The sequence below is a fragment of the Bos javanicus genome, chromosome X (assembly GCF_032452875.1).
Source record: "Bos javanicus breed banteng chromosome X, ARS-OSU_banteng_1.0, whole genome shotgun sequence".
NCBI lineage: Eukaryota > Metazoa > Chordata > Mammalia > Artiodactyla > Bovidae > Bos > Bos javanicus.
The window spans coordinates 83,713,091-83,738,370 of NC_083897.1; the positions used below are offsets into that span (position 1 = coordinate 83,713,091).

General features: G+C 51.7%; 1 protein-coding gene across 4 annotated transcripts in view; it reads right to left on the reverse strand.

Annotated features, from left to right (window-relative positions):
- Nucleotides 1-4,406: 4,406 nt before the first annotated feature.
- The window catches only part of STARD8 (StAR related lipid transfer domain containing 8), an 81,894-nt gene continuing 61,020 nt past the window's right edge, over nucleotides 4,407-25,280 (reverse strand). For 2 of the 4 annotated variants that reach the window (XM_061409845.1, XM_061409848.1), the window contains 13 exons: nucleotides 18,399-18,470; nucleotides 16,233-16,314; nucleotides 15,182-15,245; nucleotides 12,435-13,837; nucleotides 11,570-11,743; nucleotides 9,549-9,708; nucleotides 8,901-9,099; nucleotides 8,297-8,507; nucleotides 7,911-8,025; nucleotides 7,405-7,629; nucleotides 6,190-6,407; nucleotides 5,913-6,089; nucleotides 4,407-5,765 (listed from right to left, as the gene is read on the reverse strand). In XM_061409845.1, coding sequence (XP_061265829.1) covers nucleotides 5,648-5,765; nucleotides 5,913-6,089; nucleotides 6,190-6,407; nucleotides 7,405-7,629; nucleotides 7,911-8,025; nucleotides 8,297-8,507; nucleotides 8,901-9,099; nucleotides 9,549-9,708; nucleotides 11,570-11,743; nucleotides 12,435-13,837; nucleotides 15,182-15,245; nucleotides 16,233-16,314; nucleotides 18,399-18,470 — 3,218 coding nt within the window. In that variant the 3' untranslated portion in view covers nucleotides 4,407-5,647. Of the gene's footprint in view, nucleotides 5,766-5,912; nucleotides 6,090-6,189; nucleotides 6,408-7,404; nucleotides 7,630-7,910; nucleotides 8,026-8,296; nucleotides 8,508-8,900; nucleotides 9,100-9,548; nucleotides 9,709-11,569; nucleotides 11,744-12,434; nucleotides 13,838-15,181; nucleotides 15,246-16,232; nucleotides 16,315-18,398; nucleotides 18,471-25,280 lie in introns of those variants that run through there. The other 2 variants (XM_061409846.1, XM_061409847.1) reach the window with 2 other exon arrangements.

The following is a 25,280-nucleotide window of genomic DNA, read 5'->3' on the forward strand; positions in this document are numbered from 1 at the left end:
GAGTGGGACTTGGACAGCAAGGGCTTGGAGTAAAGGAGCCTACACAGGAAACACAGGGAAGTGGTCCCTTTCTGCCTAGGACTATACTGGGCACTGTACTGGATATGTGGGTTCCTTGCGACACCGTAGAGAGGTAGGCATTCCTGAACCCATTTTACAGATGAGGCTCAGAGTCAAGTTCACACTGCTAACAAGTGGCAGAACCAGAACTTGATCCCACTTCTGTGTCTCCAGATGCCTTCCCTGGACCTCCCAGCCTCCTCAAGCTGGGCACTATGAAGGACTCAGAGATGAATCTCACCAGGATCTGGATCCCAGGTGCTCCCAAATTAATGGGGATACTGGCAATGTGACTGGTACCCAAAGAATCCTAAGATGAGGCATCAGCAAGATGGAGGTCTTAGATGCAAAGGGCAATGGCAACTCAGAGGAGGGACAGAACAAACCTTGCTAGAAGTTCTGGGAATGACTTTATTGTAGAGACATATTGGGCCTGAGTGTTGCCAGACTGGTGAGGCTGGAGGGTGAGAGTACCTTGCAATAATCAACCTACCTTGCTAAGTAGTTCACACATCTCTCTGAAGCTTGTTTTAGTTATGTACAGGGAAACTGGGGCCCCAAAAGATTAAATGATTTGTCCATAGCCCCACAGCTAAGAACTGGCAGAGACTTGAACCTGGGTCTACTGAGTCCAAGATAGTCCTACGAAAAGGAACTAAAGGAGCATGCCCAGGACATGGCTGGAGAACAGAAGTGAAGGGGGAAGAAACCTGGTGGACAGATCAAGGCTGCATTGTGGGGTCCTGAATGCCATAGTTTAGTAGTCAACTGGAGGGGGAAGGAAAGTGGAGGCACTGACAGTTTTTGAGTCAGAAAGACACTCGACTTTGGAAGATTAACCTAGTACGAGGTATAGGTGGAAAAGGCTGCAAGAGGAGAGACAGGAGGTAAGGACCTCTGCTGAATATCCATGTAGAAAGAAATGCACAGTGAACTGGGTTGTTGCAGACACTGGGGCAGGGGCTGAAAGGGGGACGGCTTGCAGCAAGACTCAACCAGATGTGGCTATTTCCTCATTAGGCCCACGTGATCTGGCCCTACATCTTTGACCCCACCTTCTCCCACTTTCCCCCACTCCCTGCACCCCAGCCACCCTGACTTGGGAATGTCAACTCTGTCTCCACCTTAAAGTCATGGTACTTGCTCTGTATTTCTTCTGCCCATAACTCTTTACCCTAAATCTTTGCATGGCCCATTCCTTCTCCTCGGGTCTTGGCTTCCATATCACCTGCTCAAAAAGGCCCTCTGTGACCACCCTATTGGAGTAAGTGCTCAGTCACTATTACCTCAGCAGGTTTTAATGCCTTCATCACCATTATCATAGCTGAAGTTAGCTTATCCACCTCCCTCCACCCATCCATCTACTAGAATGGGCACTAAAGGCAGGTGAGAATCTTATCAGTCTTGTTAACTGATGTATTCTCTGTGCTTCAGCAGAGTCTGGCAAAAAACTGACATTCCACAACTACATGTCAAATGGCAGAATGGATGAGAAGTTGAATGAATGTATGGATGGATGCATTGGTTGAGAAAGAAGGAGGGATCATGGCTGATGTGGGGATCTGAGCTGGGCAGCCAGGAAGAGACAGCACCACAAGTTGAGACAGAGCAGGAAGCAAGGAGCAGACTGTGTGTGGGAAGATGGTGAGTTTGGCTTGAGCCTGTTAAGTTTCATATGCAGGTGGGGCCTCCAGGTGGAAAGGTCCATTTATATAGTGGGAAATATTGGCCAGAGCCAAAAGAAGTGATGGAGCTGTCAGTCATGATGGTAGGGGCATCTGCACAGAGGTTTAAACTGAAACAATGGATGTCAGCGAGGTCCCTAATGAACAAGGTGAGACAGAGGGGACAGGATAAGAAAGGAAGGCATGGACGGATAAACAGGAAGATCAGCCCATGGGGCCAACTTCTTCAGGAGGAAGTAGGGTGAAAACCAATCAGTGGTTAGGACACAAAGAGATCACCAGGATATTTAGGGCCTGGTCAAGAGGTAGCTGTGTCCAGAATGGTGAAAGCCAAGGTTGTGGGGGTCTGAGAGTCAAAAGGGTAGGTGGGGCTTTGGTGCAAGTCAGGAAATGATATGCATATGTAGCCCACCCCCACCCAGCCAAACACCCAGGCCCAAGCCCTCCACAGAGGCTGATTGGCAGGGAGGAGGCAGGACAGGGGAGACTATGATTTATTCATGTCTGCCATGTCCTAGGCACTGTGTAGCCATATTCACAATCATTGGTTTATTTAAATATGACAACAACCTTAAAGACACAAACAATCATTAGCCTTGTCTTCTGTGAGAAAAACCAAATCAGAAAGGTTTCATGTGCCACTTAAAGTCACAGAACCTGGTGATGATAGATCTTGTCTGGGTTTGTCTACCATCTACCCTCAGCCACTCTGGCAACAGGGCACTGGAGACTAGAAAATAACAAATTGATGCTCGCAGATAGATTGTCCAGTTCCCATGTGGGATTCACCCACAGTCTGGTTTCATTGAAGTAGTGGATCTGGGGAACTATATGGGTTGGGAATTTGAAGATGAAAATTCTCTGGCAACAGGGCAAGGCCAACTCAAGGTGGATCAAGATATAAGACTGAGGGTTACAAATGGCCATGAGTGGTGCCTGCCATGTGTGGGAGCGGCCTGGGTGACCCTCATCATCATGACATCTACTCCCACGTCTATAAGCTATGGCAGTCCATTCACAGACTGCATGGCGGGCCAGGCAGAGAGGCAGGGATGGAGGAATGGAAGCCTCTGCTTTACGCAGGGGAATAACACTAAGGCCCGGAGAAGCTCCCCTGCTTGGTACTACCTCTCTCAGAAAGACAAACATGGAGGAGCCACACCAGGCAACTGGTCCAGGGCCTCAGAGTCCAGAGCTGAAAGACTAGAATTCTCTGGCCCTTCTAAGAGCCTCCTCTGTAACTCTTTTCTGTCTCCTAGTGGCCATCACCTGGGAGGTCAATTTCATGCCACCCATGAACAGCATGCTCAACCTCATTCTCTGTTACCATCACCATGGCCTCCTTCCATGACCAAGTGGGGCAGCACTGTGCCAGAAGGTCCCCTAGCTGCCTGCCTGGAAAAGTACTGGCTTGGGCTTCACACCAGTGTTGCCTAACACCAGAGCTGCTTGAGTGATTTCCTATCCTACCATCATACCTGGGTTGCCTTCATTGTTTTCCCAAAGTCAAGGGGCTAACAGGCCCTCTGCTCCACTTTCTTCCAGGTCTAGCCAAGACCCCCAGGCAGCAGCAGTGAGGAAAGGCCAATGACATGTATGTATGGCTGAACCCAGGAGAGATTGGAAGAAGGTGACAGAGAAAGGGACTTGAAAAGTACCCTGATCTGTTCAGGCAGGGTAGAGGTACAGACTGGGATGGGCCATGTTGAACATTTACCAAGTCAGACTTGTGACGAGGTGATCACTGGCCTGTTTGGCCCAAGAGGAAGCTGAGGTTCCGAGAGAGAGAGGAGAGAGAGAGAGAGAGAGAGAGAGAGAGAGACACCGTGAGCAAGCGAGCAGGACTTGTTTTCTCCAGGCTGCTCAACAGTACTCAAAGGGTGCAAACAGACTGGTTGGAAAGCCTATACTCTCTCCAGCTGCCCCTCAGAGCTTGGGAATTTTATGGCTACAGCAATGTGACCAAAAAAGTGCTTCCTACAGGAAGTCAATATGAGGAGGCCTCTCTTTGCTGGTCACTGGAGCCAAATCAGGGGCTGCCCTGAGGCACTGAGACATGTCTTGTGGGTAGAACAGGGTCCCCAAGCTTCCTGAGACTGGGTCATAACTCTTTATCCATCAGCTTGAGCTGTGCGCAACAGAGGAAGAAAGGACAGCATAGCCAAAGGCATCCCTCCATAGGGCTATCATTAGTATGCATAAGGTCATGCTTAGGAGCTGCTCAGATAGGGGACCTGGTCAAGTCAGGGAATAGGGTTTGTGGCTTCTACTGAAGCCCTGACTTCTTGGAATCCTACCTCCCCCCAGCCCCAATAAACTCCCAAAGAGAAAGACTGAAGCCTTTCCCCATTTTTCCTGCGGCCTCCCCTGGTGTCCTGTGTTAATGTTCACAACATCTGAGCCTGAAGTTGAACTGAACTTGCATCGTAACTTGTCCCTTGTCCCTGGCCAATCACCTCCGCAAAGACAACCACACAGGTAGAGTGCATCTCTAGGAATGCTTTATTGTTGCACTGAGGGGTATCACATGGACTGTGCTCTCCACCTCCCCTGTCTCATCTTAAGTGCCCTGCCCCCCAAGGCTTGCTAGACCTCTGCCCCCACCCACAGATTATGGTACACTCATGATAGAATATGTGTGTGTGTATATATAGATAGATGTGACTGTATAATATATATATATTTATCTATATGTACATAACACAGTTTTAATATTGATACAATACTGACTGTACAGTATTTATAGGTACAAATAAAATAGATAGGTTTAAACATTACAACTGGTTGGCTGGAACCCATCCCACTACAGTTTATTCAGCCAAAAATAACAAAGCACCAGTTGGCGTTTGGCATTTGACTTTGCATGTGAACCAACATGACTGGTAGGTGGGATAGATCAGGTTTGGATCAAGTCCCAGTGGGCTGAGATGACACTAAGCCCTTCCATCTGACGGGCTGGCTGCTTGAACCAGGGGCCAGGTCTCTGCTGGAGGGAGGGGCTGTCATATCAGCCTGCTACCACAGGCAAGAAGAGCAGAAAAAGTGATACAAACACAGATAGTGTCTCCTCACCACCATCTGCTTTTATTCAGCCTGTGCGGTGTCTGTTTACTCACTAGACATGGCAGTGCGTGGCCAACGGCTACATGGGACCCCAGGGAGTGGCAGATAAAGTATGGGGCCCAAGTCAGGGGAGACTGGCTCATTGGTCTCTTGAGATCTGATAAAGGAAGTTTCTCCCCACTCTCACATCCCAAGCTAACCCAAATCGTCATGTCACCTACTGGGACCCATCGTTGCCCCCTCCTTAAATCAGCCTCGTAAAAATCAGTATCTTATTTACACAAATCAAACAGTTCATGGTGGTTGGGGCTGTGCTGTGCTCTGCCCCTGTGCCTGTCCACTCCAGTTCAATTTCTCTGCAAAAGCCAGTTCAGGATCAGTGCTGGGCCCAAAGGCAAGACCAGAACCTCCTGTCCAACCTCAAAAGGACCCTAGCAGCAAACAGGATGACTTAACCTCTCAGAATAGCAGAGAGCTGGGAGCACACACTGCTCTCTGCCTCCTCAACCCACAGGCAGGAGAGCTGAGAAGACTTTAGACTGACTGGTCGCCCCATGGACCCAGAGGGCAGTAGCTGCCTTCCTGCTCTGAAAATGACTCCTTTCTCTCAGAAGGGCAGAACACAAGTTCAGGGGTGGAGGTGGAATGGAGAGCGGACACTGAAATTCTCTTTTCCTCCCTTGTACATATGGAGGAACTTCAGGAAGTAAAGGGGACTGCATGGCCTTGCCTCTACCCTTAGGAGCAGCATCCATCTGGGAGCTCTCTGCTCTCATCGCCCCCTCACTGCCTTTGTGCCAGGGGGCCTGAGCAGTGGCACTCTGGGATCAGGCTGAGGCTCACAACTTTGTCTCAGGGCCAGCTGCCTGCAGGGTCGGGAAGGAATCCCGGATCTTTGCCACCTCCATGGCGCACAGGTGTCCGAAGACTTTGTTGTACCAGTCAGGAGAACGGCCCCTGAGGAGGTAGAAGCAGGAAGGCGTGAGTTGTGGGTTCTTCCTTTGAGCCCCTTCCAGGGACAAGGAAGATAGGACTTGCCTCCTAGGATCAGGGGCATGGGGCGGAGCAGGGGCAAGGGACACCAGGGCTGAGGGGGCTTTGTACCTGAGGTCAGCACGGCAGATGTGAGTGAGCCTGGAGCGGCCCAGGCCACAGGGTTCCATGAGGTACTGGGACGTGAGCATCAGAGCCCGCACCCCCGACTCCGGCACAGGCTGCTCAGGATCCAGGGACTGAGACACGAGGAGGCAACCCCCACGGGGCAGGTCAGAGCGCCACATCCTGTGGGGAAGGGATGCACACATTCAGCTTCCTGGCACTGGTTTCCTCCCCACCTCCCCAGTCCCCCAAGCACACAAGAGTGACAGCTCATGCCCCTCACCGGAGCACCACAAAGTCACGGCAGGGATGGGGTGCCATGCTGTCAGTGACATAGTGGTACAGCTCCACACCCGGCATCAGGGCTTCCAACACCTGGGCCCGCAGGAGATCCTCATCCCAGAGGGCCCTCTCCCGCAGGACACGGTGTAGCACCACGGCTGGAGGGGCTGCCACTTCTGTGGATGCCTTCCACACGCGCAGCGGGTGCCCGTCTGGTGCCTGTGAGCAACAAGAGGAGGGACAGGGGCGGCTGTCAGGCCTGGAGAACTCCCACTCCACCCCTGGGCAACGGCCTACCCTCACTCCAGCCCCCAACAAGGGAAGGCTGCAGGGCTACTCCGCTAACTCCAGCCAGATCCAGACAGACCAGCCCTGTGTTTCCTGTCCTCTTCCTCCTTTTCAGATTTCTGCTCCTCTTCCTGCTCAAGAGCACAAAAGATGACAGGACACATATTCTCCAAGGCCTACTAGGCTCTACCAAGCAATGGGCACAGTGCTTGGAATTTCTGGAACCAATGATGATGGTCATCCTCAATGAACTCCTCCACCTACCATGGAAAGTGGAGCACGTGCAAAGCAACAAAAGCTGCCACTCCTGGTGCCTTTTGCATGTGCCAGGCCCTGTACAAGCCTCTTACCCTGATCCTGTGAGGGGGTTTTTACTATGACCATGGCAAACCTCGGACTTGTGGCCTTACTTATAATCAGAATTGGAGAAGGAACATGGCTCATGTCAAGAAGGACAGAGAGAAGTTACCTCCAGCCTGGGGCATGACTGGAGCCTTTAAACAGAGGAGGGGGCATATCAAGTTGGGGCTGGAAATGGCTGGGGAAATATAATGCTTGGGGCAGGTCTGTCCTGGCAGAAGAACAGCAGCGGTAAGAAGCACAAAGGTGGAAATGTAAGGAGCTCAGCATGACTGCGGTGCAGGGAGGGATGGGAGTGAGGCTCTAAAAGTAGTGACCTTTTAGTCAGTGCGGCCTTCTGGAAGGAGCCTTCGGGAAGGTAATGCCAGCAGGTGCTCCCCAAGACAGAGCCCTGGTCTCGCTTGCTTCTCACTTCCTTATGGTGCTTGCTCTGCTGCCTGCCATTCTCCATTCTCCATGCAGAAGCACAGTGAGAGGCGGGGCAGCTCCTTCCTTGGGGATCCTTGCACACAGCCTGTGCTCTGCCCCCTCTTGGTCCCATGGCCAGCCTGGGCAGCAAGGTCCTCACCTTCTTGCAAGCCAGCTCCGTGTGCTGGGGCCCCGGCATGCTCATCCAGCCCTTGAAGCGCTCAGCAGCATTGTGCAGCAGCTCCTGGATGCTCTCTTCCATATAGAGGCTCAGGCTTACACCAGCAGCCCGGGCCTGCCGCAGTTCAGCCAGGGCTGGGCCTGGAGGGCTGAGTTCGGCCGCACTGTAGGAGCCACACAGTTGCAGCACCATGTCTTGGGGCACCTGGGAGGGCATACACAGACTGGGTTGGGGGCCAGGGGGAGTGGCAGAAGGTCAGGAACCTCCGGTCCTAGAGCCTATGGGGTCTGCCAGGTTCATTTTAAGGGAGCAGAGCTCTGGATGCTGCAGGGTGGTAGATGAAAAACTACAGGGGAAGAGCTGAAAGTAGGAGATTGAGGCATATGTGGTCAAGATCGGCCCTATCCCTGATTTAGGGTGCAAAGGTCAGGTATGTTGGTTCTACTGGGTCTGGGAAGTAGGCAACATGGCCTAGAGTGACTCACCTGGAAAAGTTTCTTGCAGTCACTGATCATGTGTGATAAGCCCTGGGTGGCAGCCATGTTCTCACTTAAGTCCCTAGGGCCTGGCCGGCCAACTAGGCTGCGTTTGCTCTTGATCCTGGAGGGAAGGGCCAGGAAGAGAGGGCCAGGAAGAGAAGATGGCATAAGGGCACAAGACAAGCTCCCCAGAAGCCTGCTTGCCAGTCCTGAACACAAAACAGTCTGTTGCCCTTTCCAAGCCCCTGCTTCACAGCGTCCAACCAGCCTCAGGCCCCTGAAGAGTCAGACTGACCCCTTGTGGTGATGCCTGGGAACTGCCGTGCCAGCCAACCAGGGCCAAAAAGCCAATGAGCCCCAAACCCTCCCTGCCATGCCCTGCCCTGTTTCACCTGGGTGAGGGGTTATCCTTCTTGGAGACGTTGAGGTGGAAAATAGAAGGTGCCAGGCACACTGCCAAGTTACCAGCTGTCATCTGGTTCTCCTCAGCAGAGGCAATGTCACTTAGGAAATAGAGCAGGGTCTGTAGTACCTCTCGGTTCTCATCGGGAAGCAGCAAGGTGGCGGCTTGTGTGGCTGCCAACCACTGATCCTTGGGGAGGACTGTGAGGAAGGCATGACAGAAGGGTTTCTTTATTCCCCAAGAGCCTCTGCATTCCAGGAATGCAGAAGGCACAGCAATCCCAATGTGAAATTGGTGAGGGGGAAGGTGGACTCTGGGGGGGTCTCTGGGTGCTAGATCAAGCCTGGCTCTAATGTGAAGTGTACCCTCGTGGAAGTCCCTGCCTTTCTTCAGGGCCTCAGTCTATCCTTCCATATAATGGGTTTGGGGAATACAATGTGGTCTTTAACAACCTTACAACTCAGCATAGAAAATCTTTCACTGAGCTCATGGGCATGGCTATACTTGCCTGCACAAGGTTTATCTTCCACAAACCCTAGGATTCAGGAAGGCTGAGAACCTGGCAAGTTACCGGGGATAGGTGGGTGACTCACGCTGGTAGATCTGCAGGAAAGTGGTAGTAAGCTTGCTGGTGAAGATGGGCTCGGGCAGGTCCCGGAAATACTGCTTCAGTAAGTCAGCCACATCATAGGCTGACTGACCCTCATAGCAGACGTTGTCAGGGGAGGTCTCATTCATTTGACGCAGGGTCTGGATCCTGGACTTCACCCCAGACTTGCGGAAGATGCCCACCTGGCCCATGGAGGGGAGGGAAGGAGACTGTGAGGCCAGCCATAGACTGGGTATCAGGAGTGTAGGCCACCCCGGAGACCCCCAAGCCTGGCAAGCTTCCTGCTAGGCAGGGTAGGAGAGAAGTGGAAAAACCAAAAAGATGAGTTTTTATAGCTTTGGGTCCAAGGAAAGAGATGGCCTTAAGGGAGATGAGTAGGAAAACAAGGTCCTAGGCTAAGGCAGGCTCCTGGTAGATGGGGGCTACTGCACTTGGGCAAGAAAAAGCTGGCACAGAGCCAGGTGAAAGGGAGCTTGGGTCCATCCTTCTTTGGCCTTCATGAATATAGGAAAAGTCTCCGTTGGGCCAGCCCGACCCAGGAGGAAGGCCAGAGTGGCTTCCCTCCCCGATCCCTCAGCCTTGGACTTCTTTCCCATTGCCATCTCTCCTCATGCTCCCTGGAAGGCCTCACCTGGTCCAGGCACTGGCTACGCAGGTAGCGCATGGCTTGCTGAATGCTCTGGGGCAGTGGCTGGCCTGTGCGCTGCACATGAATGAGGGGTGGCACCCCAAATACCTGCTGGCCCCGGTAGTTTGGTGTCTTGTTCCTCTTCATGAACTTGGGGACTGACCTATTCAAGGGAGAGATAAAAGATCAGGAATGGGGACAGGGTAGGCCCAGACACAGCTTGGAGACTGTCTCTAGTCTTGGGAACTCAGGTCCAGCTGCCCAGAGTCAACATTCATTGAGCATCCACTCTAGGCCAAGTCCTAGGGAGTCCCAGAGGAACACAGGGAGCTCTCAGTCTGGTCAAGGAGATGACTGCATTGATAGGCAGTGACAATACACATGGCCAGAAGTGAGCCAAGAACTTAAGGAAGACCCACAAGGGAGGGTAACTATACCTAGCAGGTCAGGGAAGGCTTCAGAGGGAAGGTAGAAATTCAGCCAGCTCTTGAGGGATAGGTAGGCATTGTCCCACAGGAAAAATGGGGAAAAAAGACATTCCAGGCAGACAGAAGAGCATGGTCAAAGGTAAAGAGGCAGGAACCAAATTCTACATTCAGAGAAGGGTGACTGGTCTGCTGGCCTGAATGGTGGTGTTGTTTGGGCATGGTAGAATAAAGACCCTGACAGATGAGGCAGGGTTGAAATGTGAAAGGATCATGATGGGAAGGAAGCCGGATCTTATTCTTTGACACAGGAGGGTTTTATCAGGAAAATGATCACCAAAGCTGCATTTCAGGACAATCTCCTTGGTGGCAGCATGGAAATTGAGATAGAAGAGGTATAGCTGGGGGGCCTGGGGTCCCCCTTCACCCCCTCCTCATCCATGGCACACACTCATGTAAATCCCATGTGCATCTCCCACAGACATACATAAGGCACCCGGAATGGCTCACAAGCACATGAAAAGATGCTCAACATCACTCATTATCAGAGAAGTGCAAATCAAAACCACAATGAGGTACCATTTCACGCCAGTCAGAATGGCTGCAATCCAAAAGTCTACAAGCAATAAATGCTGGAGAGGGTGTGGAGAAAAGGGAACTCTCTTACACTGTTGGTGGGAATGCAAACTAGTACAGCCACTATGGAGAACAGTGTGGAGATTCCTTAAAAAACTGGAAATAGAACTGCCTTATGATCCAGCAATCACACTGCTGGACATACACACCGAGGAAACCAGAAGGGAAAGAGACACGTGTACCCCAGTGTTCATTGCAGCACTGTTTATAATAGCCAGGATATGGAAGCAACCTAGATGTCCATCAGCAGACGCATGGATAAGAAAGCTGTGGTACATATACACAATGGAGTATTACTCAGCCATTAAAAAGAATACATTTGAATCAGTTCTAATGAGGTGGATGAAACTGGAGAGTGAAGTAAGCCAGAAAGAAAAACACCAATACAGTATACTAATGCATATATATGGAATTTAGAAAGATGGCAATGATAACCCTGTATATGAGACAGCAAAAGAGCCACAGATGTATAGAACAGTCTTTTGGACTCTGTGGGAGAGGGCGAGGGTGGGATGATATGGGAGAATGGCATTGAAATACGTAAATTACCACATGTGAAACGAATCGCCAGTCCAGGTTCGACACATGATACAGGGTGCTCAGGGCTGGTGCACTGGGATGACCCAGAGGGATGGGATGGGGAGGGACATGGGAGGGGGGTTCAGGATGGGGAACACATGTACACCCATGGTGGATTCATGTCAATGTATGGCAAAACCAATACAATATTGTAAAGTAAATAAATAAATAAAACTGAGATTAAAAAAAAAAAAAAATAAGGCACCTGGAGTCATGCTGGCCTCTCCAGTTCCCCAGCACATCCCACCAGTCCACTGACATAAGGGCTCCGCCTGCCTGACCCACTTTCTGAGGATGACCCTCCCAGGACCCTGGAGTGGGGCAGGGAGGGATCTAAGACCTGGATAAGCAGCTCAGTGCCCACTCTGGCCCAGGAGGACTCACCAGACCCAGCCCTGTTTGTGGGGGACGGTGTACTTCTCCATGAAAGTGGTGAGCCGCAGCACTGAGCCCTTGTGCAGGAGGTGTATCTGGCTGGCAAACTGCCGGTTGATCTCCAATGACTCTGAGTTGAGGCTGGGCCGGTGAGAGTTCTGAAAGCTGTGCCAACGGAGCTTCCTAGTGAGAGGCGAGGGGGTAGAGAAGGCTGGAGGAGCAGGTTTCAGCAAACCTTAGGAAAAGTTGTGTTCTTCTGGTCCTTTTCCTCCCCCCGCCAAAGAAAATATATACAAAGAGATGGGACCACTGTCAGCACTGCTGCGGGGCTCCAGGGTGGAGGAAGCTTAGTCTTGATTTCCAGGGCTGCCCAGAGGCCAAGATGTTGTCAGGGAGGGTGGTACAGAGATCGGGCCCATCTAGTGCCAGCAAGCAGTATGAGCCCCTCTTCCATTCAAGACTGCAGGGGAGGGGCTTCTCTGAAAAACCCAGAATACTGAAGCTGGGGATCAGAGACCATCTCCTGCAATGCCCTTGATTTACACATGGGCTACCTAAAACCCAAAAGGAGCTACAGTTTGCACAGGCCGTAGCAGAGGCAGGTCCTAAAGCTTACATTCTAGATTCCCGAGTCCCGTACTTTCTTTTTCTCTTCTGGGACTGGCTGCAGGCAGGCAATCACTCAGCCCCTAAGAACTTTCCCCTGCGCCTTGTGACTAAAAAACTGGAAGTGGGAAAGGGGGACATGGAGGGCAGATAAGGAAGGGAGGGGAGAAAAGGGGTAAGGGAAGAGATGAGAGGAGGGGGAGGGAAAGGGAGAAGGGAGAAAGAGAGACAACAGAATCCTTGCCCCACCCTTACCCTGAACTCCCACCTGCAGGGTCTGGTAAGTGAGGCCCCGACACCTGAATCTCGTCGCTCACGGGATACTGATGTCTGGAGTCCAGTTGGGGACCCTGTAGCCTCAGCCTCGTTCATGGAGTTCCTGCTACTATCCAGCTCACTGGAGGAGGCCACAGTGTCGGAAACGTGTCCTTCTTCCACAGACAGGCTGGAGGAAGAGGTTGGTTCTCCCACTGAATGTGTCTCCTCCTCATGATCCTGGGCAAAGTCTGGGGCCCCAGTCTCTGACTGTGCCAGGAACTTAGCCTTGGCAGGGGTCTGAGGCTGAGCCAGGACTCCAAGTTGCACATCCACCTGGCCCAGGGCTAGGGACTCCCTGAGGGCTGGAGCCTCTCCCTGGGTCCGAGTCTCACCAGTCTGGCCTTCCACTCCATCGGTGGCTATTTCTACTGGTGAAGTGGCCTCCTCCTCTACTTCCTCCTCCTCCTCTTCTTCCTTATCTCCAGGCCCCAGGTCTGGGCACATGGCCTGAGACCAGAGCTCTACCCGCTGCTGCAACCCCCACACGTGCTGGAGGATGTCATCCAGGTGAGTGTAGCTGTCCCCACCTTCCTCCTCCTCCTCTTCAGCCTCGGCCCCAGCCAGTACAGGCTCAGCTGGATACAGCTCTGGCATGTTGTCATAGATGCTGGTGTGGCTACCTGTGGAGCCACAGGAGCCCCGGCGCCCTTCATGGCCCCAGTGCCTACCCGGCTGCCAATCTGCCAGGCGGTGTCCATCCTCTGGGCACAGGCTCTCAATGGACAAGGAGCGAGGGAATGTGCCTGGTTTGTGGTCTCTGGGCACATGCACCAGGCAATCACCCTGGTGTGCCCGCGGAGGATGCTGGAACATGGCCACAGGCCAGGCCTCCCAGGCCCTCTGAGTCTCAGCGCCACTGCCACTGGCTGATGTGGCCGCCTGGTTCTTGGCCCGATAGAGGAAGCCATGGCGACTTCGGAAAGAGAAGGCTTTGGCAACCTTTTCTGAGGTGACTGAGCTGTGCTCCAGATCTGCTTGCCGGCCTCCACCCTTTTCCTTCCGTCTGAGAGACTCAAGGTGCTTGAGGAAGCTCTGGGAACGGTGCTTCTTGGTTTTGTCCCGGGGGCCCTCCTGGCCCCGAGTGGGGCTGAAGAAGGGCCAGTGACTTGGGCTGGAAGAATGGCCTAGCAAGGGCAGATCCGCTGGCTCAGGTGGTAGGCTCACAGTGATGGCAGGCAGGGAGGTGGCACTAAGCTCAGTGAGGACGCCCTCACAGCTAGAGGTCACTGGCAGGTCAGGGCTTGCTGGGGCCAACAAGTCAGAGGAACCCATGCGAGACCACTGCTTATTTTCTCGCTCAAAGGTCCAGTGGTTGCTGATGGTACAGTGCTCTTCCTCCTCTGAGTCTTCATTCTGAGAAGAGCATCACAGGGTAGGGTCACGGGTAGCCAGTCCACAAGCCCTTTCTTGGGCTCCACTCTCTGCCTCCAAACTCTTTGGGGACTTGGGGGCAAAGGGCCCTGCTCTCTGACTGAGAACACATCTTCAGAGTAGGAGGCACTCCTCGGCACTCTGGGAGTGCCGGAAGAAGCCAGGAGTCATGGAGAAAGCCTGGATGGAGGGTAGTGGTCATCTGGTCAATGAAATCCCTACCCATTTTTACAGACAGGGAAACCTAAACAAATGAGAAGCTGCTTGCCCAAGGTCATGGCAACCCACTTCAGTATTCTTGCCGGGAGAATTCCATGGACAGAGGAGCCTGAAGGGCTATAGTCCATGGGGTTCCAAAGAGTCAGACGTGACTGAGGGACTAACAATTTCACTTTCAAGTGAATGACACAGCAGGGCTGGAATCCAAGCATCCCTGACATCCTGTCCTCAGCAGCCTCCCAGCGAGTCTTGAGGCTATAGTCTTAGATAAGAATCCCAGAATGCCAGAGCTAGAAAGGATATTTTACATTTTCTAGTTTTCTACTTTGCAAAGTGGGGACGCTGAGGAACAGAGAGGGGAAGAACTTTGTCCAAAGTCACTGAAAATTCAGTGCAGAGCTGGGGCTAGGAGCCCAAGCTCTCCTGTTTCCCTGGCGACTTGTTTACGGCAGGCCTCTGGTGGAAAAAGCTCCAGAGAAAAACCCATAAAGCCTGACCCCAGGGAAGGGTAGGTTCATTTCCCCACCTTCCAGGGCTACATGCAGACTCAGAGCCATCTTAGTTCCTACAATCCCAGACTAGCAGAGTCAGAAAGGTTTTTGGAGGGTATTAATGCTGCTCTCAATTCATTGTAGAGCTGGAGAAAATGAGGCTTAGTGTAAGACTTCGTGAAGTGAGATTGGACATCCTGACTTCTAAGATCTTCTAAGATCATATAGGCCATGATTTTCCATCACATTATTCTGTCTCTGCCCCCAGTGAAGGAATTTTTGCCATCACAGAGAAGGCATGTAGGCAGATGGACTTCCCTGAGGGATGTCCATCACTAGGTCAAGTTATTAGAAAATCCAGGAGGGAGTGGTGGGCTGATAAGGCTGAGTGATGCTATGAGTCAGGGTACTTTTTCTCATACCCCAACTTTGAGACCAGGCTAGCCGAAACCCAGCAGCCTCATAAACGTACATCCTACTCCCAGGCTGGAGCAAGGCACCACCCTGGACAGCCCAGCCTCCTAGGACACTGGACTATTTTCATAAGTTGTTTGTGTTCGTCCTGGGTTCGCCATGGTGCCACAAGACCACAGACCCTATCCTTGCCCTAACTCACCTGCTTGCATTGAAAATGAACCTCCAGTTTCATCGAGGCACAACTGTTCAAGGTCATCAGCCTCCTGCAAGTAACACAAAGCAGGGTTCACCCAAGGGTCACAAGCCACCGAGCCTGCAGGGACTAGCCTAGGACACTAGGAAGATGCCGTCCACTGCTTCACATGCTCAAGACATCAAAACATCTCCCAAGTCCCTGTGTTCATGAAGGTTTCAGTGCTAGACATGATGCTGTAGAAATTATGGGCTCTTGTCCTCTAGGAACTTACAGATGTGAGACAAAAAATAAAAACAACCACTACAGAGATGGGACACATTCAAGAACAGAGCAGACAGAAGGCATAGAGAGCACACAGAGGGTGGGACGAGCAACTTCCCTGAAGGCAGGGGGGTGCAGTCAGAGAGAAGTCTTGCTGGAGAACAGAAATGGGATTTGGATCGACAGAGAGACAGAGACTCCTATCCCAGTCTTCAACCAAAGCCTGTGACAAGGTAGAGAGGGAAATGGTCAATAAACAGACCAGTGCATGTGTGAGGGGTAGACTGAGGCTGATAAGGTTGGGCAGAGCCATGTTGCAAAAGGCCTCAGGTGTCATGCTAAAAAAGCTTTAGACTTCTTTCTGCAGACGGCGACATATTTCAAGCAGAGGAGCACTCACTGGGAAGCTGACTCTGGTGGCTCTTGTGGAGTTGTATCAGAGCAAGGATGGGAATGCAGAGATGGAAGATAGGAAGGCCAGTTAGAAGGATGGATCCAAGAAGTCGTGGTTTGGCCTCAAAAAGTAGAGGGGGACAAATTAGAGGAATGTTTGGAGGCTCTAACTGAAGGGAAATAAAAGGCCAAAGACCTTGGCTTTCTAGTGCCTGGGGGTGGGCAGTGAGGATATCACAGGCACAGAGACAGAGTGAAGAGTGAAGAGCATGAGAGCAGCAGATAAGCTTTGTTAATAGGCAGGTTACTCTGTCAGGGGGGCAAGGATGGCTTTTTTTTCCCACGAGGAAGCCCCAAGCCAGGCCCATGACCTCCCAGGCCTAGCCCTTAGCCCCCCTACCTGCACAGGGCCCCCAAAGAGTCCTCGTCCAAAAAACTGTGGTCCTTCTTCACAGAGCCAATATCCACAGGAAACAAACCTTCTGTATGGCAGAGAAAAGCAGAGATGAGTCTAGAGCAGCAGGTTAGAAACTCAGTGCCAGGGACCCTGCAGTGAGAAGAAGGGGGAGCAGGCAGAAGGGAGCCAGGCAGGCGAGAGCTGAGGAGGAGGAGAAAGGCTGCAGTGAAGGAGGGACCCAGGGAGCTCACGGTTGGCCACAGGGGGAAGATCAAGGAGAAGACAGAAAGGTCAAGCTGGACAAGAGGACCCATCAGTCAGTGAGGCAGGTTCATGCGGGAGGCTGCTCAAGACGGGGAACCTCCTCTCTGGCCCAAGGTGAACCAGGGGGACCAGGGAAAGAACAAGGACACTGTGCAGTCAAACAATAGCTCCCTTTCCCTTCTGCTCAGAGCAAGAGCACCTGCTCCCTGGGGTTTGAGAAGGGAAAGGGGGAGAGGAAGGAGCGGAGGAAGAGGAGAGAATACCTGCAAAATCTCACACCTCTCTGCCTACTGGTAAAACAAGCCCATGAACTCATTTACTAATGTTAATTGAGCACCAACTTTCTGCTAGACACTGGGGACACAACAGCGAATGAGACAAAAATGATCCAAGCTTTCATGGAGTTTGCGCTCTCACAGGGGCAACAGATGGTGAACAGTATGCGAGAGAAACAAAGTATGCTGTTACAAATGCTAGCAAAGACATGAGCCAGGGTGACAGGGTAAAGAGAGGCCTTACTAAGGCTGAGCCCTGAAGAGCAAGAAGGGGTCAACTGGGCCAGGAGTCTGGGAGAAAGTCTCCAGCAGGACCAAAACTAAGGCTCCAAGGAGGGCGAGAGTCTGGTGTGAGCAGGTGGTAGGAAGAAGCCCAGAGAGTAGTGAGCAAAGTGGAGAGAAGCACGTGGAAGCTGGGCGATGCAGTTTTGTCGGCTAGAACAAAGCGTTGCCGCTCACTTCATTTTGGGTGTGCCATGAAGCCCACAGAGGAGTGAGTGACAGAGTGGAGTGGGGTATACTGTGGTCAGGCCTGCACTCCCTGGGTCACTCTAGCTGCTGAACATTAGAGTAGAGGACTGAGTGTAGAAAGGAGGCTGTAGCACTAGGCTGGGCGAACAGATCACACTAATGTGACAGTTAAGGCCATATGAAGTGGATAGATTCAAGATATAGTCTGGAGGGAGCAGGGTCTTGCTGAAGGGTTAGATACAGGCACAAAGGAAAAGAGAACCAGAGGATGATGTCGGGATGTGGGGCTTAGGTGGTGGTGGCGCCATCAGGTGGTAACATCTTAGACGGCTGTCAGACAGCTGAGCAAAGATACTGAACTGAGAGTTGAAGCGATGAATCTGGAGTTTGGGCCTAAGGGCTGGACAGAGAGACATTGGGGAGTCATCAGAATATACATGGTGCTCAGAAAAGGATCTCCTCAGAGATAAATGTCCACAGAGAAGAAGGGCTAGGACAGAGCCCTGGGACACTCTAACAATGAGAATAGTTAGAGGAAGCTGAGCCGGTGAAGGAGACTGAGAGTGGCTGCCAGAAAGCCGGGAGAAGAGGGTAGTCCAGGAGCTGGAATGGCCAACTGCACTGAATGCTACTGCGAGATTAAGTCAGGTCTGAGAAGTGACCGCTGAATTTGACCACATGTAGGTCCCTGGTGAACTTGACAAGGACTGTTTTGTTAGTGAGGTGGGGATGAAGCCAAGATACAAGTGGGGATGTGGGAAGAATGGAAACAGCAAGTATGAACAACTTTAGAGAAAAACAGAAAAATGAAGGAAAGCAGAGAAATAAGGCCGTTGAGAGGGGAGGTGAAAGCAGGGCTACCCGAGTGCACCCTCCATGTTACGTCTACATAAATACCTTCCCCGGGAGCTGTGCAGCGCAGCAGTCCTGCCTGAGACAAGGTGCTTTAACATATGGGAGACCCCAGAACTTGTGAGAGCTGATGAGAAGGCAGGAGAAAAGACAGGACAGAGGTTGTAATGATGGGAGCAGGCCAGGATAAACAGCTTCTTGTGTGGTGGGAGAAAAAAAAATCTTACGGGCCCCATGTTCCAACTGAAAAATGGAGGGATTAAGGCAACTCTGGGGTGGGGCAGGGGGAACCACTGAGTGACCTTACCTTCAAAAAGCTGAGCATACTTAGGGAAGCCTGTTGCTCGGAGCCACCTGCATGCTTTTTTGGCCTCAGCTTCTAAAACAGATGAGAGGAAGAGAGACAGGCAGAGGAAGAAGGTTAGCAGGTGCTGGCGGCAAGCCACCCTGGATATGCACACTTGAACCTCCAGCAGGGAAGCACCTATAGCTCTGGTGACCTGGAAATGACAAGAGAAGCACAAAGGAGCTATCGCATTCCCTCCATGTCACAGCTAGGATTTCCTTTCTGCTCCCCAAACCCTACTCCCTGGATGTGGTGGGACACCTCTCTCACACCGTATTCTCTGCCCAAGAACAGGACCACCACCAGCAACAACTCTAAGGAACATCTGGGGTCAAGGAATACTGCCAGGGGAAGAAACCACCACTGTGTCTTCATCCACTCCTTCCCCCACCACCGGGGGGGCACCCCCTTCCACAGCCCAGGTCCAGCTAGGGATACAAAATGTTCAACAGCGTTATTCTGTTTTCCATCATCATACCTAGTATTCCCCAGCATTCTGATAACAAATCTCATTTAACAGACACCATAAGCTGTGCGGATTTTAATATGCTTATTTTACACATATCCAAATAGGTTCAGAAAGGAAGGGCTCATCTGTAAGTCTCACACCATAAGGCAGTAGTGCAGAGGCCAGAGTTCAAGCTCAGTGTGATCCCCGCTCAAGGTTCCGACCCCTTCTAACAAAGCAGCTCTTCTCCCCCATCACCAAGGTCCAGGTGAGGATGCCTCCATCCCCATGGGGCTTCCCCGGACTGCTCCAGTCCTCCCCCATGGCTTGGCCTCTTTGTGGCACAACCCAATGCTGACTGTCCAGCTGACAGTGCTGGCTTATGGGAGTCTTGGAGGGCAGTGGCTGGGTTAGCCTCCCAACTCTGCCCTGGGAGTGCCTGGCACAGGGTAAGGTACCCCTGATAGCCTCAGTGGAGACTTGCAGGTGGACTAAAGCCACAGTGGAGGCGCTCCTGGCCATGGCAGGCTGAATATCTGCAGCAGAACCCTGGGACTGCCCAATTCCCCACCCATGGTGCCAGGGAGCAGTGGGGCTGGGACCGTGGGAGCTGTCATTGATGTTGGGGCCACAGAGAGGCTGCCGCCTCTGCAGAGCTGCTCTGCCCATGGATTCCTGCCCCCACATTTCTTCCACTTCCTTACAGACTATAACCAGGAGCCTCCAAGGAGACTGGTGGGGATTTTCCAAGACAGGAAGAGCTCTCTCCCCAGTGGTCTCCCACAGGGAAATCCAAGATGAGATTCTGGCAGCCAGGAATCATAAGTAAAGGACACAAATGTATTTCAGAGATCCTAGGTGGGTAGACAAGGGAAGGAAGAATGTGGGAAGGTGGAAGTTGGTCGGAAAAAGATAGCCTGACCAAGGGTCACTAATGAGGAGTTGTTGCAGAGAAGAAAAGGCTCTGAAGCCTCTGGAGCCCCTAAGGGCTTAATGGGCCAAGGGCAGGGGTGGGAATGAACACTCTGCATTTCTGAGAGCGTGTGCATTGGTTGCTGCTGTCCCAGTATCTGTCTCTGCAAGTAACTGTAGCCAAGTTTGCTCATGTCGGTGATCCACATAGATCAGTGTGGGACCATGCACCCGGATACACTCCCCCTCAGCCACCTCAGTCTGTACCCACACCTGCATCTGTGTGCACACGTGTTTTACGTCACTATAACCTTCTAACCTATGACAGAGATTTAGGAATCATGAGGACCTCTGAGAGGTACTGGAAACTGTTTGCTCCCACAGAGCCCAGCTAGCAGTACCTCAGCCCCTCTGGCAGGGGGCAATGCTAGACCAGAAAAGGATCTGGATCTCTAGGTCAGTGGTGATCCGGGGACATAGTGAGAACAGCCCTAAGGAACTTCACTCTAGCCCAGGCCGCATTTGACGGACATGGTTTTGCTGGTAGGACAGCTGAGCCAGCTGCCACAGCCACTTCCCTGTCTTTTGCTCCTACCAGCCCCCCGGGAAAAGGCCACCCGAGGCAGGGGGACCACCCTTCAGGATCAGGTCTGCATGTCAGGAACACACACTCGAAGACCACTGTAGCCTCTGGTCACTCATGGCTTAGAGGCAGAACAAGGAGGAGGCAGCAGAGGGAGACACATCTGGATGCCCTTCCTGAGCCTGGAGGAGATGGAAGACGGCAGAAATGAAGTCCTGATCTTACACATCTGCACATTTCACCTGAGTCACAAGGGGCCGTGGGAGAGGGGAAGGCTGCCCACTACCCTAGTGCTTGGCAGTAGCCCTGGCCAGGGTTGGTGGGAAGGGAACCAGCTCACTCAGGTGGGTGCCAAGGCTTTTCATTCATACATAGAGCCCTCTGTGCTGTGCTGTGCTTAGTCGTTCAGTCTCATCCGACTCTTTTCGATCCCATGGACTGTAGCCCGCCAGGCTCCTCTGTACATGGGGATTCTCCAGGCAAGAATACTAGAGTGGGTTGCTATCCTCCTGGCGATCTTCCCAACCCTGGGATCGAACCCAGGTCTCCCACATTGGGAGCCAAAGAATTGGGAAGCCCAAGAATACTGGAGTGGGTAGCCTAGCCCTTTTCCAGAAGATCTTCCTGACCCAGGAAACGAACCATGGTCTCCTGCATTGCAGGCAGATTCTTTACCAGCTGAGCTACCAGGGAAGCCCTTAGAGCCCTCTAGCTTCCTGCTATTCAAAGTGTGATCATTGGACTAGCGGCATCGGCTTCACCTTGGAACTTGTTAGAAAGGCAGAATCCCAGACTTTCTGAAACAGAATCTACATTTAAGTAAGTCCTTGAGTGATCTGCATGCACATTAGAGTTTGGGAAGCACTGGCACAAATCAGCTAGCTCAGGGATTTTCACCCGTGGACGCACATTAGAATCAACTAGGAAGCTTTGTAGAACTACCAATCCCTGGGAGCCCCACCCCCAAAGGCCGATTTAATTGATCTGTGGTAAGACTCTCCAAATCAGTATTTTTTAAAAGCTACAGTATAGACATACTGGAAATGGCCCAAGGGACTTTACCAAATCACACAGAATTAAGTGTCACAACTGAAATTACTACCATCTTTTAATTCCATGTCCTGTGCTCTTTCCATTGTATTATGGCACTTGCCTTCAGATGCCACATAAACAAAAGGCTTAGATTCAAAGGAACCAACTCCAGGTCCCCAAACTTTTTTCTGCCCTTCTGATCTAGTGGAGTGACAAGTCTGAGTTCAAATCCTGGTCAGTCACTTGCTCTCTGACTAAGCAGTCTGACTAGCTAATTGTCTAACTTTGGGCAAGTTGTTTAACCTCTCTATGACTCAGTATTCTTTTCTGTAAAATGACAAAAATAGAATCCACCTCTAATAGCTACTGAGAACATTAAATAAAATACCAGGGATAAAAAGCACTGGCACATTGTACCGAGCATTCAGCAGAGAGTTACTACCCAACACTGACAGGAGGGTCCCAAGGAAAAAGAGAAAATGGGAGAAAAAGACCCAACTAGTATTCTTTTCTGGGCCTGGATAATGGCTGCATCTATACCTCTGTCAGAATTGGAACTAGATGGCTCAAGGAAGTGAGAGTAGGAGGCAGAATTATCAAAGAGGCCACAATAATTCCAAAAGACAAAGCAGCCAAGGAGTTAGAAGCAGGGTCTGAATGAATCCTCAACAGCACCTCCTGGCAGGAATCTAAAGAATGTAATGGCTTATTACCTGCCAGGATGTCAGGGACTTTGGCTCCTGACAATAGACCACCTCACAGAGGCTTGAGAGGCCCTGAGGCTCCCTCCCAGATGGAGTGGTCAGGGGCTTTTGTCTTAGTGATTAAGGGCTGAGCTAAGGTGCTTTGCTTTGTCCTTCCCACCAATCCTAGCCTGGCCAGGCTGGGGCCAGGAGTGACCACCCATCCCCAGTAGTCAGTCAGTCTCCCTGGGGCTGGGGCTCAGGGAGCCCAGACCAACGATTGCCTTATGTGCCTGGCAGGAAGAGTGACACTGGGCAGGCTGAGACGAGTGATGGAGGAATGTCTGTGGCCCCTGGTCCTGCCTGTGTCCAGATGTGCGAATTCCAACAGTTTTAACTACTATGTTCTGCAGGCCATTTTGCTGGCCAAGACTAGGGTAATATGCCAGGACAGGTCAGGGACTGCATCCAGCTGGCACAAGCTGTATTCCACTAAGATTTAAGCCGAGATTCCCTGGGGAGGGGCCCAGCCGATCCCCTCAAGGGTTGGGGGAGAGGACATACTAGAATGCTCCAGAGTCAATCATGCCTCAGTCTCCCAGAGGGAACGACAAAGAAGAACTAGCTGAGCAGCAGTGTACTGTCTCAGGGGTAAATGACAGTATCTACACCTACACTTCCACAGGCCACATCCAGGGATCTTCTTAGCACTGCACATTTTTCTATACAGAGGAGGATACAATGAAGAGAAAAGCAGGGCTTCTGTTTTAGAGAAACTCTACATGAACAAGGGAAGAGTTTATGTACTCAGGAAAAAGGCAGCACTATTTCCCACTGAGGAAATACAATAACACCCAAAGATGATACCTGAGTTGGAGAAAAAGCTTTGTCCAATCAAGCTGACTCTCCCACTTGCTGCCTAAATCATCATATACAACTTGCTTTACTCTCTAAGCTTTGGTTTCCAAATCTACAATTTGGGGACTAACAACTTTACTGCCTACCTCTGAGGTTACTGTGTGCATCTGGCTGGGTTCTGTCTGATTTTGAGAGGCTGTATGAAAGTTATCATCAGAGAGGGCTGCTTTTAATAAGACAACTTGAACTTTGTATCCAGAGTCTTTAAAGTTCAGTTCAGATTGTGTCCTAGGTATAAAGAAGTGGGAAAGTGAGCTAGGAGAAGAAAAGACAATCAACAACTAAGCTGCCAGAACTCGGGTCTCATCCAGCCACTCTCCTCACTCGCCAGTCACCCCTCTTCACACCACTGTCGGGGAACTCAAGGCCTTTATGCCTTTGGTTACCCTGTGGGCTGTGAGATAGCTGCTGCCCAAGTCCTGGTTCAGCCTGCTCCCTCCCAACCCAAAATCCGGCTCAGGCCTCAGGACTGGGCAAGATCCAGGGCCTAGGACAAGAAAGGGGTAGATGTTACAGAGGCCCAAATCAAAGTGTTCTTGTTACTACCAGAGCAGTCCCCTCTCGATTTGGGCTACATATTATAATCTGGGGAACTTGAAAATGCCAGTGCCCGAGGCCCAATTAAATCATGACCAATTAAATCAGACTCTCTGGAGATATAATTAGTTTTGTTTTGTTTTTGAGAGCTCTCCAGGTGATTTGAAAGCACACCCAGGATCGAGAACCGCTGCCCAAAACAGACATAACCTGGTAAAAAAAGCCACAGCATAGGTCTTCAGAAAGATTCTATCCAGAGGCTACACTCAGGCCTGTTCTTATCACTGGCTCATGCTCTCTTTGGGGCCAACGAACAGTGATATGAATGCATGTGATAGACATCTGCAGGTGTCTGTGAAGGCAATTTATTCAGTTAGCTGACTTATTCCATGAGGCAGCTTTCAACAAACTTGGTTTCGTTTCTCTTACTTAGCTGCCTATTTGGAAGGGCATCTCCCCCGTGGCCCTCAATGCAGGATGAGTGATAGTCAGTCAGTCATGTCAGATTCTTTGTGACCACATAGACTGCAGCCCACCAGGTTCCTTTGTCCATGACATTCTCCAGGCAAGAACACTGGAGTGGGTTGCCATTTCCTTCTCCAGGGTGAACGCAGGATGGGTATCTCCAAAACAAGGTTTGTTTCAGCATGGTGTCTCCCACCTCCAGTGAGCCTAGGGGAAAGAGCCAATGTTCAGAGGGGTGAAGAAAGCCCTGGGAGGCTGCTGTCTATGTGACAACCCAAGGTCCCAGGTATCTATGTGACAACTCAAGTTTCCAGGGTGGACTCTGTGAGGCCAAGCTGGTCGCCAAGGTAGGCAGAGGGGCCACTGACCACTCGTCTTGCTGTTGCACGTGGGAAATGCCAAGTCCTAGCAAAGAGCTTCTCAGATCATTTCTCTTGGTTGATGCAGCTCTCAGGTCTTCTGCCCACCCCTTATTCCTAGAGAGGGACCTCACTTGAGGAGGTGTTGGCCTTCCAGCAGAGGGCTCGGATCTCAGCTGACCCCAAGTGCTTGTGACCTGCTCCTTCCACTCTCCCATAAGATTACACTAAGGGGCCTTGGCCACGAGAAATGTGTCCACTCAGCCCCGAGGCAGTACTTCATTTGAATTTGCACAAAGGGGTCTGTGGGATTTGTTCTGACCCTGGCAAAGGTGCTGCAACAGGTGACCACCCAGATATGCACCTCTCTGTCTGGGAGACTGATGGAGAAGGGCCTTCACAAGGGCCAAGACTAAGAGTTGTCATGGATGCCGGGACTGTCAAGACTTCCCCTCCTGACCTTGCAGCAGACATGCCGGGGTCTACCATGCTCTGTCTACTGGGAGGTCAGGTGTACTGGTTGTCTCTCCTGCTCTTAGCTGGAATCACAACTCTAACTAGGTTCTTCCAGGGGAGGGGGAAAGGGAGACTGAGACCAAAATAACTCTTATCCCACATTCCAACCGTTGCAGGAGGGGTGCCGCAGCAAGGACTGCTGATGTCAAGTGGCCGAGCTTGATAGTGCTAGACACTGACTGGCCTCTGGTGGCTGGGCAGAACTCGGGGCCCCTGCTGCACCTGTTCGGATGTGAGCCCTGGTCTCAGCTAGAGCTACTGTGGGACTGGGTGGCAACAAAATGAAGCCACAAAATCTACTTGCTGGCCAGTGGCAGGTTCACAGGTGTGGCCCTCCTTCTCTAACACTCCATGTCCATGCCATGGCCATGAGGCCACAAGGATTCTCAA